General features: G+C 40.0%; 1 protein-coding gene across 2 annotated transcripts in view; it reads right to left on the reverse strand.

Annotated features, from left to right (window-relative positions):
* Positions 1 to 816: 816 nt before the first annotated feature.
* The window catches only part of ST6GALNAC3 (ST6 N-acetylgalactosaminide alpha-2,6-sialyltransferase 3), a 629,047-nt gene continuing 614,640 nt past the window's right edge, over positions 817 to 15,223 (reverse strand). The window contains exons 4-5 of one of the 2 annotated variants that reach the window (XM_070367846.1): positions 4,112 to 4,219; positions 817 to 3,051 (exon numbers count right to left, since the gene is read on the reverse strand). In XM_070367846.1, coding sequence (XP_070223947.1) covers positions 2,865 to 3,051; positions 4,112 to 4,219 — 295 coding nt within the window. In that variant the 3' untranslated portion in view covers positions 817 to 2,864. The remainder of the gene's footprint in view (positions 3,052 to 4,111; positions 4,220 to 15,223) is intronic. The other variant, XM_070367847.1, reaches the window with a different exon arrangement.

The raw sequence follows: 15,223 nt of genomic DNA on the forward strand, positions 1-15,223 counted from the left end.
ACAAAAAGTTCTGTCCTTGAATTTTGCTCCTTTACCATTCGCTTCTCTATCAGTAAACCTTAGGTGGGAAATTTCTCAACATAGGACAAATTAGACTTTGTATTTCCGCTAGCAGTAGAAAGCTCAGGGTAAATGAGACTTTCCTAGTAGCCCAGCAGTTAAGACTCTGTGCTTCCAATGCAGGGGATGCAAGTCTGATCACTGGTCAGGGAACTAAGATCTCACATGTCATGGGGCATAGCCAAAAAGTAGAAATAAATAAAACAACAATAAGAATAATACAATAATTTTAAAAAGAACAGGAAATGGAAGCAGAGAATGTTAAGACTGCAAAGAAAAATAAGTCACATAATTCTATCAAAATGGTGGTGGCACTGGAAGTCATTCAATTAGGCCTACACAATAAATAAGAATAATCTGATTTTTGTTTCCCAATCTTAGCAGAAAAAGGAGATAAGAGACAACAATAAAAAGTATAAAATGGGTTTAAGGAAAAAAAAGGGAAGGAGAGGTGCCCCCTTACCCTTCCAAAGGAAACACTGCCTATTCTACACATATCTACCATCACAGACTGAGGGATACAGAGCTTTGCAGAAGTCTCCATTCACAGACCATCACAGTGAGGCAGGAGAACATGGATGTTTTTTGAAGTTTCTCAGTAAAACAAATAGGGTTGGCCTTCCATTTACCAGAAAACTAAATCAACTACATTATGTCATTCCTTGAAACACTCTGATAACCCAGGTTTCCTTTTTATTTAAAAGTGGAACTTCTGTATCGCAACAGGGGGGAAAAACAGTCTGTATTACAACCGTGACATTTTCATCTGTTTATTTTTCTTTGAGTGGGCATTTCTATCCATCATTAGCTTGCAAAAACTAACATACATACAACTGAAAATCACATGAGGAAACAGCAAAAGAAAAACAACAATAACAATTTCAACAATGAAAGTGGCACTTGGTCATTTTTATGGATGTGAGTACTGAGGTATTGAAATGACAGAAGAGAACAGGAAAGAGGATTTTGCACAAGAGGACCCATTTTAAGGACAGCTAATGGTGGGATTTAGCATTGGTAGAGACCTACAGAGAGCTCCTGAGTTGAAAAGTTATCATCACTTGCAGCCTCCGAAACAGGCTGAGTTGAACCCAGCTTTGTCCTCTGAATACTGGTAAGGATGTCTTTGGTCTCTGAGCTCCTCTCTCAGTAATTTAACCCTCTAATATTTGACAAGCAACGAGTGTCTGGAGAACAAAGTAATCTTAAAATGGAGACAAGAAACTATATTTCTTGGCTTCTATTCCTTCCTGTTGTCCCTTTACCTCATCTTTTCCCCACCTAAATGGAGTTATGGGAAAAAAATCAAAAGTATCCTTTGTTCACAGGGGTCCTAGTCTATGGCCAAGACCATCCTTGGGATACTTTCTGCATAATCTTGATATAATACATTTATTTGGCACTGAAATCAATTGGTTGCTAGTCTACACAAATGCTACTCTATACAAATATTAGCAAGGGGAGCAACCTGGAATATATTAGAGCAATTAACAAATCACAGATCATCTGCTAGTATGTCAGAATGTGTAGGTAATAGCCCAGTGGGGTGGTCACGGGTGTCACATGAGACAGCATATGTGAAAGACTCTACATGACAAAACACTTTGGACATCAAGGTCATTATTATTGTGTTATTGTGGTATAGCAATTGATACACTCTGGGGAAAATAAACCCCCAAGAAGGCAAAAGCTCCAGTCAAATTAAATACAAGAAATCATTTCCTCTCCATGTCTAACAGTTGGCACTTGGCAATGATAATGTAATGTGTGGAGAGACACATCTCGGGCCTATAAAATAGAAATTTGAATATACAAATATATATTATGAAGTATGGTAGGATACAAATTGATGTAAAAATATGCTTTGCTTTCCCTGTGTCATGATTTTAAAAAGCATCAAATTTTGTGTTGTTGGATGTTGTAGTAGAGTTAGTAAACCCTTTTGGTTATGTTTTAAGAATGTTTTCACAGTATATGTTATTACAGTGTTGGTATATTATATGTTAAATAGCTTTCTGAAATATTTAGGACTTGACCAAAAATAACTAAACATTAATACAGATCATTCTAGTAATATGTTTAGTTATATTGGGGGGGGTAGTAAGAATGGAGTGACGAGAGTAGAAATTCATCAAGATTTGCTAGCTGGCCCATTCTGAACAAAGTGTTTGAGATTGTCAAGTAATCCTGATGGGTAGGATGTCCATGGTATCTTCCTCATTAATAAGGAAATGGCCTGAGGCTTTATCTGTTGGAGGTACTGTTGGAAGAGGGGAAGTCAGAAAGAGGTTTCTTCCCTGCCCCAAAGCCAAGCTGTCACTGTGGCAAGTTTACCCAGAGAGCGTTTCTTGGGTCAGTGTTTGACAATCAATCATTCTTCAAGATGGTGGAGCTGCTCAGGCTTAAGAGACTAGAATCAGTAACCTTGCCTCATGAGGCCAAATCCCAGGGATTTTGGAAGTTATTCACCGTCCAAGAATCCTGGGCAGCTATCTTGAAGGATAATCTTCCAATTTCTTAGGTCACTGTTGTCATATTACTGGCCTTCATTTCAATTCCAGTTAAATTATAAAGTGCAATATGTAATGTTGGACCTTCAGAAAGAACGTAATGAGCACAACCAGCCTCCACAAAATCCCAAGTTCAAATTACAGGTAGAATCACCATCCGTATCTGAGAATGTACAGAAACTTGATCATTGTTGTTGTCTTTATCATCACCATCATCACCATCAGCGTCATTAGCATCACAATCTCAGCATCATGATCATGTCAAGTGGTGTGGCAAGGTCAGAAAAGCCGACATCAAGACACTGTCCAGTTTGGGTGTGTAAATATTATCCTGTGTTTCTTGGCCCATTTAGCAAACACTTTCTTTTCGGTGATAAACCTATGCCCCCCATATGGCGCATGTTCATGAAGAAAATATTCATCGCATTCATCTCTTCCTTGTTCATAGTAATGGTAGGGGACTTTTCTATACCCTTCTGTCCTAGAAAAGAAACAAAGAAAAGGAGAGAAAGACTGAGATGAAAAATGAAGCACTCATTTATTAGAATCCATTATGTGCCCAGTAAATGCATTACTTGCAAACCCATGCCTGATTCTTGTCCATGAACTCAGTTAAAAGCTATTATACACAAAAGCTTTTAGAAAGACATACTAGGCCCTTAGTGCTTTAATAAATCAAATAAAATTTATGCATCACACCAATTATATGCAAACATAGAGCCATTCTTTGAGGGAGGAAATGGTGTATAATGGAAACAAACTTTGGATAAGCTGATTGCTTTAGCAGAGCTTGAGGAAGCTTAATGATTTTCAGAGTAAGATATTTGGTTCATCTGTGCTCCATTATGCTTACAGTTAAAGTAGAAATATTTGATTATGAAGACTGTGGCTTAGGTACCATTTGACAATACGATTAGAACACTCTCTGAATGATACTGTGCCAATTGTTGGTAGGGAAATCTATTTCATTACCTTGATGAAGCATGGAAGGTTTGTTTTATTACCTAATTAGAAACTATCCTACCAGCAGGGATATACTGTGGATAAACACATGCATTTTAAATAAGGATCTGACAGATTACTCACTTAGCAGTGAAATATAATTTCCAGGAATTCTTGTTAGGGTATCAGCTTCTCTGAGGCTTCAGGACATTTCGTCCTTCAAGATCAAATATAACCATTGAGTAGATAGCCATTCATCAACCATTAGAGCAGCAGAAACAACAAACCTGTTCTGCAAATTAAATAACCATTGAACTTGTTCTGTATTTTCAAGCCATAAGTCCCTGACATGCCACAGACTAAGGGAAAAATGTTCCTTCTGACATTTGACATTAGACTGTGGTAAATATTTTTCTTTTTATCATCCCTAAAAGTCACAACTTGATGCACTGACAATAAAATGTCATGTCAGCAAAGAATGCCAGGAAAAAAATTGTTGCTCTATCTGTTTCTCAGATTTATGGTATTAAAATGAATTGTGATATTTTGACAAGATATCAGAATTGGAGATGCATAAAAATAACTTCCTGTGATCTTACTTGCAGTAGGTGTCATTTATCATCCCGTAGACGTGAATGCCGTAACAGGCATCCATGGCCAGAATGAAGGTGAACCACCCCGTGCTGAGATAGGAGCCAGACTGGACTCTGTGGGGGGAATGAAAGAAACAAACAACAAACAAAACAACACAGAAGACATACACAGAGCAACAGCGAAGTGTGAGGAGAAGTGAGCAACCTTTCATCAAAAACATAGCACTTGTTATCAGGAAAAAACATAAGGAAACTTGACAATCTGTCAAAGATACACACTTATTTTGAATTATCTCTGAATGGTTTATAGGCATACTCTCACTCTTACTACCTTAAGCCTAGAAGCTATGTTGTATGGAAGAGAAGCCATATGGCAAATATCTGGAGTCAAATAATCCTGCTCCCTTCAGGTGAAAAATAATTTATTTGACTTTCCGTAAGACACAAATTAGTGCTGTATATCAGAGGACAGGTTTTCTCAAGTTGCTTGGAGCCCTGATGGGAGCTGAATGATAATGGTGTTATCTTACTTACCTGGACATATCACTTCCTTGGAGGCTTGCTGGGCTTCTAAGTGGAAATTGGATGCAGTGTAAGTGAATGACTTGGTCTGTGAAAGCATTTGAAAAGTTTTCCTTCACTGTTTTCCTGGCATCACGAGACAAGATTTTTCCTTTATAAGACCTGTGTTACCAATCTCCTGAACATGTTTTAACTGAGCACCTACTATGTGCCCATCACTGCTGTAGATGACACAGATATATAAACACAGTAAGTATCAAAACAAGGCTTTTTGTCTTCACAGAGGCTAGAGGATTGGATCTGAAGATGGCTATGTTATAAAGGTTGATCAGGGAAGGCCTTTTTGATAATAGACACAAAGATATGGGGAAAAGAGAGGGCAGGAGAGGTGAATGGGAAGAAACCATATGGGCCTACTGGGAAGGCAGCCTCATGTGGGCAGTCTTTCAACCCCCTCTTGGTCACCTAAGAATAGGCCTTGGGCCTGGAACACTTCCTTACCAAGGAGTTTTCACAGCCTGTGCTGGACGTACCACCTTGTGTGAGAGTAGCCTCTTCTGTTTCACACTCAGTGTGTACTCCTTTGCTCTGCTTAAGTGACATATAGCACCTGGCCAACCTCACTGCTATAACTGTTCCCTGCAAAAAGGGGATGGGGTCCTTTGTTCTGTGGTACAAGAGGGTTGCACGCAGGCCAACAGTCCTGTGTCAGCTGCTGGGAGGGACCTGCTGACCGTGTACTGATGTCCACTCTTACAGCTGACCTTGCTCTGTCTCTCTTCTTTATGTGAGGAGAGCACTGTTCCATGCAGTGCTTGACTGTGTTGTGTTTTCTTTGGTGACTCCAACACCAAGATACAGTGGGCAGAAGTGTTTGGACTTCTACTCCTGATGATAAGCAACAGATGCCACTTGCTCAACAGACCATATGATGGAAGAGTGTTCCAGGAAGTGTTCAATATCACAGATATGAGGATGTGTGCTTGTATGTTTCAGAAAGAGATGGGAAGTAGAATGACTGAAGGGATAGAGAAATTAGATAAGTGCTGATTTGAGGAGTCTGTCAAGTTGCAAATGGTTCAAGGGAATGTTGGATGAAAAGCTGGATCTCCATATTCGTCTTTGGCCAAGACAACCCAATCTATCCAAAACAGATGACTGCCAATCTCCTTAAAACTTTCCCCATAGGGGCATCTGGGTCTCCCCAGGTTGTTTGGCAACTGTGTAGCACCACTTTCTAAAAAGGACTAAATTTCCGATCTTCCACCTAGATGTCTTGGTAAACTGGTGCACTGTCATCTCTCCTCCTCCACTTCACCACTGGCACAGCCCTCCCGCCAGCAGTTTTCCCCACTGATGTCCAACATCCTTGCTGCAGTTCTCCAGGACCAAGCCATCAGTGTGCTACAGTTAGGCCCCTGAAGCCTCTTATTCTTTTATAAGCAGGCACCACTTAGTATCAAATCTCAACAAGTAAGCATTTCAGGAGCAAGGAACTCACAGAGAGGGTTGATAACTGGATTTTTAGCCTTTATTTTCATCAACTTTGGTTGATTTGCAAAGAGAAACAAACCCAGTGCATCTGTATCCATCCCCTCTGCCTATTTGTCACCGAGTCTGAAATGCCAATATGTAAAATGACTTCCTTTGTATCTCCTGGTGTGTCTTCTAAATGGAAAACATTCCAGAAACAGTACCACATTGAGTTACATGCACTTTCCCTCTGTGACAGGAACAGTTGCAGCAGCATGGGTTAGGAACAAGTGCCAAATTGGTGGGAAGACCCACCACAGGGAGGGGAAGATAGAAGAGAGCAACTTTGCCTATAATACAATGCAACCTGCAGTCAATCTTGCAATTCTGGTGTCTGAGGAGGAGCAGCAATAATGGGAAGTGCTTAAAGCACCATCTGCTGAAAAAGTCATCTGAAAATTGGGAGAGATCAGAATAGACAAGAGTCTTGACCAAAAGCTCCTAAATCAAATCTAGAAATTTTATCTACATACTGATTTTTTTTCCAGTTATTCTTCCTGTTGAATTGTATTTTTCCCCTCTTCTTGCCTTTTTCTTTCTACTTTTCTACCTTCCAATCCTCCCTATCCATTCTTCATTAGTAGGCTGACCAAGCATTAGTAATGATCATAAAAAATTACAGCATTTATTTGCACATGATGAAAAATGACAGGTCTCACATATTTACCCACTTATTCACCTTTTTTAACAAACATTCATTGGGATCCTATTATGTGCTACCGACTATACTAGAAGTTGGTGATGAATATTGAACATTTTCTTAAAGAGCACACAGTCTAGTGGGGGAGGCCACACATGTTAAAGCAATTAATCACAATATAGGGTAACAAAGCAGAACCTGTGTGTTTCAGAGTTAATACCAAGCACAGTAAAGAACTGAGTGAGGGTATCTGGTTTCCCATTCCAGCTGTGACATGACTGAAATGTGAAGCTTTGGACAACTTAGCTTCTTTGGGGCATCTTAGTTTCCTTTTCCCTAAAATGAGATAGTTTAACTAAGGCTTATCTAAGGTTTACTCTCATTTTAAAATCAAACGATTCTGTGATCATCACTCACGATAGTCAATCTGTTTTCATCTTTAGCCATGTGGCAGTTCCATGCTCCATCCATGTAGGGTGTGTAATTAACAAGCATATAACACAATTGGTCAGGTCACAATAACTGCACATTTGTAACATGGGAATGCCTTGGAGTGCCTGGGGTATATATAGAAAGGGCGTACAGTTTTATCTGGCAGTGGTGGTGGCTACCTTCCCTCAACTTTTGGAGGAAAGGTAGCTCTTCTCTCCAAATATGGAAAACTTTCCATATCTTTCTCTTTCACACAATTGCTCATAGAAGGTGCTGAAATGGCTGTCTAAAACCAAAGACACCACCATACCATTGAGGGTAAAGATTAATTTGAGTGAGAAAAAAATCTGAATTAAGTCAAATCGGTTTTCTTTTTAGGTGTTTTTCTAGGAGCTGGTCCCTCCACATAGTTGCTGTCAAGAACCAAGATGGCATCAGAGCCCCGAGACAAAGGGAGGATCGCTCATGGGACATATGGACCCCTACTCGGCAAAATAAGCTGCCCTGGCTCTTTCTGGTCCAACCCACATAGTTGTTTCTGAGAGTCCAACAGCCAGGCTTTCCTAGCAGAACCCTCAAAGGATAAATAGGGTACAATTGTCAAAGTGATTTCTCTATTTGATTGTCTTCTCTTTACCACAGGAAAAGAGGGTCAAGAATTTCAGGGTTTGGCCTCTGGTCAAAGATCTTTCCATCTCTCCACCTAATAAGGAAAATTTTACCCCATTTCTGATATCGATGGCTTTTAAGCTTCAACTGATTTATTTTGTTTCTGGAGAGAGAGAATAATAATTAGCTCAAAAGCTCTTCGAGCAAGCTGTGTTGCATTTGATTCAGACTACGAGGTTCATACGGCCCAAGTGCCCTGTCCTACAACCATCACTTAATTAAAGAGTTGCATTTCCACCCCCACCTGCCCCCGGTGCCTTTGACATATTTGGGATGTAAAAATCATATGAGGTTTCCTACCCATAATACTTTGCCTGGGCTAGCAAAGTGGTTTCTTTGCAATACTTCCAGCTAATATCCATATAATGATACTTTCAGTGGAAGAATGGTAGCTGCTGGATTAATAGAGGAATTCTTCCAAATAAATAAAGGGGCTTCCCTTGTGACTCAGTTGGTAAAGTTTCCGCCTGCAATGAGGGAGACCTGGGTTCAGTCCCTGGGTTGGGAAGATCCCCTGGAGAAGGGAAAGGCTACCCACTCCAGTATTCTGGCCTAGAGAATGTCATGGACTATATAGTCCATGGGGTCGCCAAGAGTCGGACACGACTGAGCGACTTTCACTTCACTCCAAATAAATGCCCTGATGATCTGGGTTCCTAAGGGAATTCGCTGGCCTGGATGGCACTGCATCTGGGAATTCTTATAGCTGCACCATTTCTAAACTCTCCTGCTGTGTGGGTATACTAGAAAGGAGGAAGTATAAATTTTACACCCCAGTTGACCTTTTGAAGGTTTCAATAGAATTAGCAACAAAAAGACTTGAGCTGATACATGTGAAGTTGTTTATACTTCTTAGCTTGGAGAGACCTAGTGATAACTATCAGATGCCTTAAAAAATTCCAAAAGGGTCACCTCTTGGGCCAAATATTGTCTTGTAATTTGTCAGTCATGCACACAGCACTGTGTACTAGCTGGCCATCAGCCATGGCACTTTTTATACCTTCCACAATTGGGGATCGATAAAAACAATTATTGTCACCTACAAATAAACAATCAAGATTCCCATAGGGATGATAAGAGAATGTTAGCCCCTAATTCAGTACAATAGGAAAGCTTAAATTAATGCAGCAGAATAATGAGCCATGTTGGGGAGGGGAAGAGGGGAAAGGCAAGAGTGTTAAAAGGAAGCTATCAATCATTTGTTTCACCAGGCAACTTCGCATCCCACTGCTCCTTGGTAATCAAGACACTTACCACTTGGAAACTGCTAAAATTTACTTGCTCATCTCTTGGAAAAATGATGCTGTCAACACCTTGATGTAGCACATGCTTGAAGGCATATCATTTAAAATATGATTTTTCATCTACTTTATTACCAATAAAATATAAGTTACCATGCCCCTTGATGTTTACCCCTGTTCCTCGATGCTAAAGGCCATCACATGGCCACAGGTGTATGTTGTCTGTCATGCTAGCCTTATTTTTTTTACCAATCCCAATATCTTCATTCACCTGCACCCTTGCTTCTGAGCATGTTCCCTCATCTTCTCATTTCTGGAAACATATTGTGAAGCATTTTTCTCCTAATGCCTGGAGAGCTGGAACTTTCTAGTGAGTGACATGTCCCTTTGGGATAATTTCGGAGGAGGAACTGAGGAAACAGAAATGGTTACTTTTCAAAAGAAAGCTGACTTACAATGAACTGATCTATTTACAGAATGCTCTCATGACTGAGTGACTAAACACACACACATACGCAGGATGCTCTAATTATTGAGCACCATTAGCTCAATGACTTGGATTCTGAACTCCAGAAGCTTATACTTCGATGGGCAATATAATAGCACTTTCCCTATATCAGGGTTTTTTAAATCTTGGCCTGCTTTAGATGCGATAATTCTCTGTTGTGGTGTATGCCCTGTGTAAGAAGTTCTCTTGCACATTTCACCAGATTCCTCTTTGTTCCAAGCTCCTCTGAGCTTTAAGAGGACAGTAGACTTCTTGACTTGCTGGTGCATGGTCTTTGGCCGAGAGAGATTTGCCATGGGGATGTCTCTGACCCCAAATCCAGGCTCTCCTTATGTACATTCCCATACTTTCTGCTCACTGTCCCACTGGCTTTCCTTACCTAGCCAAGCATCTTGACAAGTCTATCTGAAGCCATTCAGGTCTGGTGTATACTGAATTATTATCTTACCTTGCAACACAGCCCTAAAAATCAACATACTTGGCCTAAACCTAAAGGGAAGTCCCTAGCCTACAATGGGTGCTGTGCAATGCAGAAGGGAAGCCAGTGTCAGGGAACAAGGATGAGGAGTCCAGCTGCCTCCATCTCTGTGGCTGCCACCTCTTCACAGAATGGTTCCTTTGGGGGCCTTTGTTTCTACTGTTTCTAATCCATTTCTTCTACGATCCAATGCAAACAAGGCCCAGGGCATTCCAAGTGAATATTTCAAAAGCATAATAATCATTTATCAAAGCCCAAAGGGGATCCAAACCCTTCCTACAATGAAGGTTTACTGGAGAGCACAATTGTGGCAGCAGTTTCTGCTGAAATCTGCTATACTCAGGAGCAAAAAGGGAATTTTAAAAAAGACTTAATCAATATTTCATATCTTATTTTAACACTATTGGACCTCAGTTCTCTCATCAATATACTACACTGGCAGGATAAATAAAAATAATAAAGTAAGTTTCTATATACCTTCCTAGGGAGAAGGAGCATCTGGCAGAATACAGATTATTCAATTAAAAACATTCTTCTATTTTTTTCAAAAGCACATGGATAATGAAAGAATATATTTAAACAAAGACACTGGCCAGGAAAAACAGCTGATGATTATCAGTAGCACCTTGGGATTCAATCTAATATTGTGAACCAGTCTAACGGAAGCAGAGCTCAAAGTGTGGAAACAATTTCAGCTGTCCCCAAGTCATATATTTTTGTATATCATTCGATAGTTGGGAGCTATGGTAATACTCTGGAGTTTGCCCATTATATTAACAGTATATATTTGTACTATCTATCAATGGGATGTGCCCAGCAAATCTTTAGGCAGCAACAACTTTCTGCAAATCAGGTGGCAGAATTCTCCATCTGGGCTTGAATCATTTACAGATGGACATAAACTTTTCAAATGGATAAAAATGTCATACTGAGGAAGATTCCAAAAAGAATGCACTTGACAAAAAGAGTCTAGGTCTGGAAAATAATGAAATATGGACCATGGGCAAATGGAGAAAGCCATAAATCTTTAAGACTGTACTACCATCCGGATCAGCTAATGCAAAAATGCCTGAGCTAATCAGTAGACACTTGGATTGTAAATATAACAAATAGTTTTCCTAACATAGAATCAACAGGACTCTGACTAGTGATGAATGCAACAAAATTGTGCAAAAGGAGCATAATAAGAAATTACTGTGTTCTTTGCAAAATGTACATTTAAAAGTAAAATGGTTCAGCTCCCAAAGGTATGATTTATGGCTGCTGTAGAAATAGAAGATACCACTCACAAAAATTACTTTGTTCATTCATCTCAGAAATTAGAAGGTTATTTTGCTCCTGCCCTTGGGCTTTAAAGCCCCTTCAGTTGGAAACGTTGGTTTCTGGGATTTCATTCAATTTTTTAAATGAACAATGGAACCTCAGGAATGACAGGGATGGATAATGGAGGTCTCTTTGGACCACTTCATTAAAGCAGGACTAGATCCTTAACCACTCAGTATTGGCTGAATTGTATCCCCTCCAAAATTTTATGTTTAAGTCTTTACCCTCATTTTGATGGTGTTTGGAGATGGGGTCTTTGGAGGTAATTAGGTTTACATGAGGTCATGAAGTTAGCGTCCTACTGATGGCACCATTGTCCTTATATGAAGAGGGAGAGACCAGATGACCCTTCATGTTACCATGAGGACATAGCAAGAAGGCCACAAGCCAGAAGGAGATTCTCACCAGAAACCGACCATGTTGGCACCTTAATCTCAGGCTGCCAGCTTCCAACACTATTAGAAAATGAATTCCTGTTCTTTAATAGGAATTAAAGTATGGTATTCTATTATAGGAGCCCAAGCAGACTAAGACAACGGGTACCTCTTGGGGCCCTTCCCCAACAAACATAACGCCCCTACTCTTTCTGAACTCCCAAGTCTAGTCACATGGTTCCATTTATGGCTCCTTAGTACATCTTGTACCTATCAGATTCTGCCTTTTTTTCTCTTGACTTGTGTACATTTTCCTTCTTCCTGAAATGCTCTCCCCACATCCTCTCCAGTTTCTAATCTTATCAAGCTTTGATTCTGCTTACCTTCATCCATTAAAGAAAGATTTGGTGAGTGTGCTGTAGGTGTGAGGCACTGTGCCAGGCACTGGAAAGACCAAGCTGCCCTTGATCTCAACTCAAGGTCAAGGTGGGGAAACACTCAGTGACTGGTTTCAAAAATAGGGTTATCGAGAGAGTAATCCCCTTACAGGTGTTACGAGAATACTGAGGGAAGAGCAACAGATTGTGCTGGAGGGAACTGGGGAAGGTAGGAGGTAAGAGCTGAGCTCCAGACTAAGAGTAAAGACCAAGCAGATAAAGGAACAGGAGGACACCTTTCAGGCAGGAGGCTATGGGACTGTGCACTGAGGTATGCGAGTAACCAGAATACAGAATAGTTCTGCTTTGCCTTCTAATCTGGAGCAAACCTCAAAGCATCATCAGTACTTAATTTCCATAATAAATTATTGGTTAGAGACAGGATGCACAACTAACGCTGATTTATTTATCTTTTTTACATTATGTTTTGAATTATTAGAGATACCTTGATGTTTTATATACCTAGTTTTTTCAGCTGAAGGAAATTTATGGATCTGGCAAAAGTATCCAGGGGAAAAGTGGCAGAATTATATTTTTACTTCCTCATTAAATTCCCCATTAATTCAGAACTGAGAAAAATGTAAACAATATATGACAAAGAATAAAAACAATTAAAAAATGTGTGAGGCTATTGGAGGTACCCAGTGGTGTTCAGCTGTGTTATAAACTAAGTTACAAGTCATGAGCAAATGCCATCTAATCTCCTTGTAGTCTCTAAGCAAACATCCTTGGTATACACCCAAAGGCTCTCAACTTGCTCCACTTAAAAAGGAAACAGTTTTTACATAAACCTTTAACTTACCAAGGGTTTTAAATTATTATTCTTGGACATGAACATGGATACCATTGCTGCTTTAAAGACATGAACACTTTGCAGTTGCTTTCTGGTCAAGAAATGCTGAACTAAATGTTCTCTACAGCAACATCTCCTCTACTCAGTGAAGCTTCTTGGAGACGGGATTACATCATGTGCCCAATCTCTACTCTGAATAACTGTAGCCTTCCCTGGACCTGTGGTTTTTCTAAATGGCCCATGATTTTGAGGATGTGAGGTATTGTGGATAGCCCATGTGATTTCTAGTTTCAGACTATTCAAGCTACCATAGAGGCCCTTGTCTCAAGGGCCGTAGTTTTTCTATCAACTTTCCTGTGCTAGGTTGTTTTGATTGTTCCCTCCTTGAACATGGCTTGCTCATGCGTCAGTAGCTTTCCTGCCTCGCTGCTTTAGGCTTGGCCAAATGACTTGCTTTGCCTCGTAAACTTCTAGTAGAAGTGAACAAGGAGACAGTTCTCAGTAGAGATTTTAAGTATTACATGCTTCCCATTTCTTAATTTCTTCTCTCCATCATGAGAACAGCACATCCTAGACAGAGAGTGCTCATTCAATCTGGGTCCCAGGCTGCAGATCTGAGCCCTAAACTAGAGCTAAGTTCATTGATATCTAGCAGAGTTATAGCTGATCACAGATCTATGAGTGGTAAATAAATGTTCTTGTAAGCCACTGAGTTTCAGGGTTATTTGATAAGTAGCAAAATGCTAAGTATATTTTTTGATAAATAATAATTGTTATTATTTATGGATAATTTATGTATACTAGACATTGTGCCAAGGGCAATATATAGGTCATTTTGTTTAATTCTCACAACAACCCCATCCTTTGGGGAGAATTAATATCTCCATTATACAAATGAAAGTTTGGGAACATATAAAGGACTTGCCCAGAGAGTGTCGTATCAGAGAACTCAGGTTCTTAACTAAGCTCTCTCTTGTTTACCATCATTCTCAGCATTGCCCGAGGCATCACATGTCTGACAGTTTGGTTCAGTTCAGTTACTCAGTACGTCCGACTCTTTGCGACCACATGGACTGCAGCACGCAAGGCCTCCCTGTCCATCACCAACTTCCAGAGTTTACACAAACTCATGTCCATTGAGTCAGTGACGCCATCCAACCATCTGATTCTTTGTCATCCCCTTCTCCTCCTGCCTTCAATCTTTCCCAGCATCAAGGTCTTTTCAAATGAGTCAGCTCTTTGCATCAGGTGGCCAAAGTATTGGAGTTTCAGCTTCAACATCAGTCCTTCCAATGAACACTCAAGACTGATCTCCTTTAGGATGGACTAGTTGGATGTCCTTGCAGCCTAAGGGACTCTCAAGAGTCTTCTCCAACACCACAGTTCAAAAGCATCAATTCTTCAGTGCTCAGCTTTCTTTATAGTCCAACTCTCACAGCCACACATGACTACTGGAAAAACCATAGCCTTGACTAGATGTACCTTTGTTGGCAAAGAAATGTCTCTGCTTTTTAATATGCTGTCTAAGTTGGTCATGACTTTCCTTCCAAGGAGTAAGCGTCTTTTAATTTCATGGCTGCAGTCACCACCTGCATTGATTTTGGTCTGACAGACCAGCCGTCAAAAGACCTCAGTTCTTCTGTTTCTACTGTTAACTATCTAGGAAATCTTGAACATGTTGCCTCTTCTTTGGGGGCCCCATTTTTTTTCTCTAATCCATGTGAGAGAGATTATAACTGTCTAGCTGTGTTTTTAGCACAAGAGTTATTATCACCACTTTATAGATAAGTGTTAATAGCTTTAACATTCAAAACACTTTTTAGAATTTCAGCTGTGGTCATGTTCAAACAATAGTTTTAGGCCATTGACATGGATATGTGCATCAACTTTAAAAAGAAATAAAGGGGTAAGTCCTGAAAATAAAGATCAAGTTCCTTTGATTTACTTCATTCCCCAGGCATGGCTTCCTTTCAGCCCTAGGTTTACTTCATTCCCCAGGCATGGCTTCGTTTCAGCCCTAGGATCTTAACATTTTAATAAATTGTCCTCTTTGACTTATGTCAGCTGAAGGAGGCATCTGTTCCTTGTGACCAAAGATTTAAAGTTGGATTGGTTGACCTCCAAGATCCTTTCTAACATAATGAGTCTACTTAATACTCTGGGTATAA

Source organism: Bos mutus, chromosome 3 (genome assembly GCF_027580195.1).
Source record: "Bos mutus isolate GX-2022 chromosome 3, NWIPB_WYAK_1.1, whole genome shotgun sequence".
Classification (NCBI taxonomy): Eukaryota; Metazoa; Chordata; class Mammalia; order Artiodactyla; family Bovidae; genus Bos; species Bos mutus.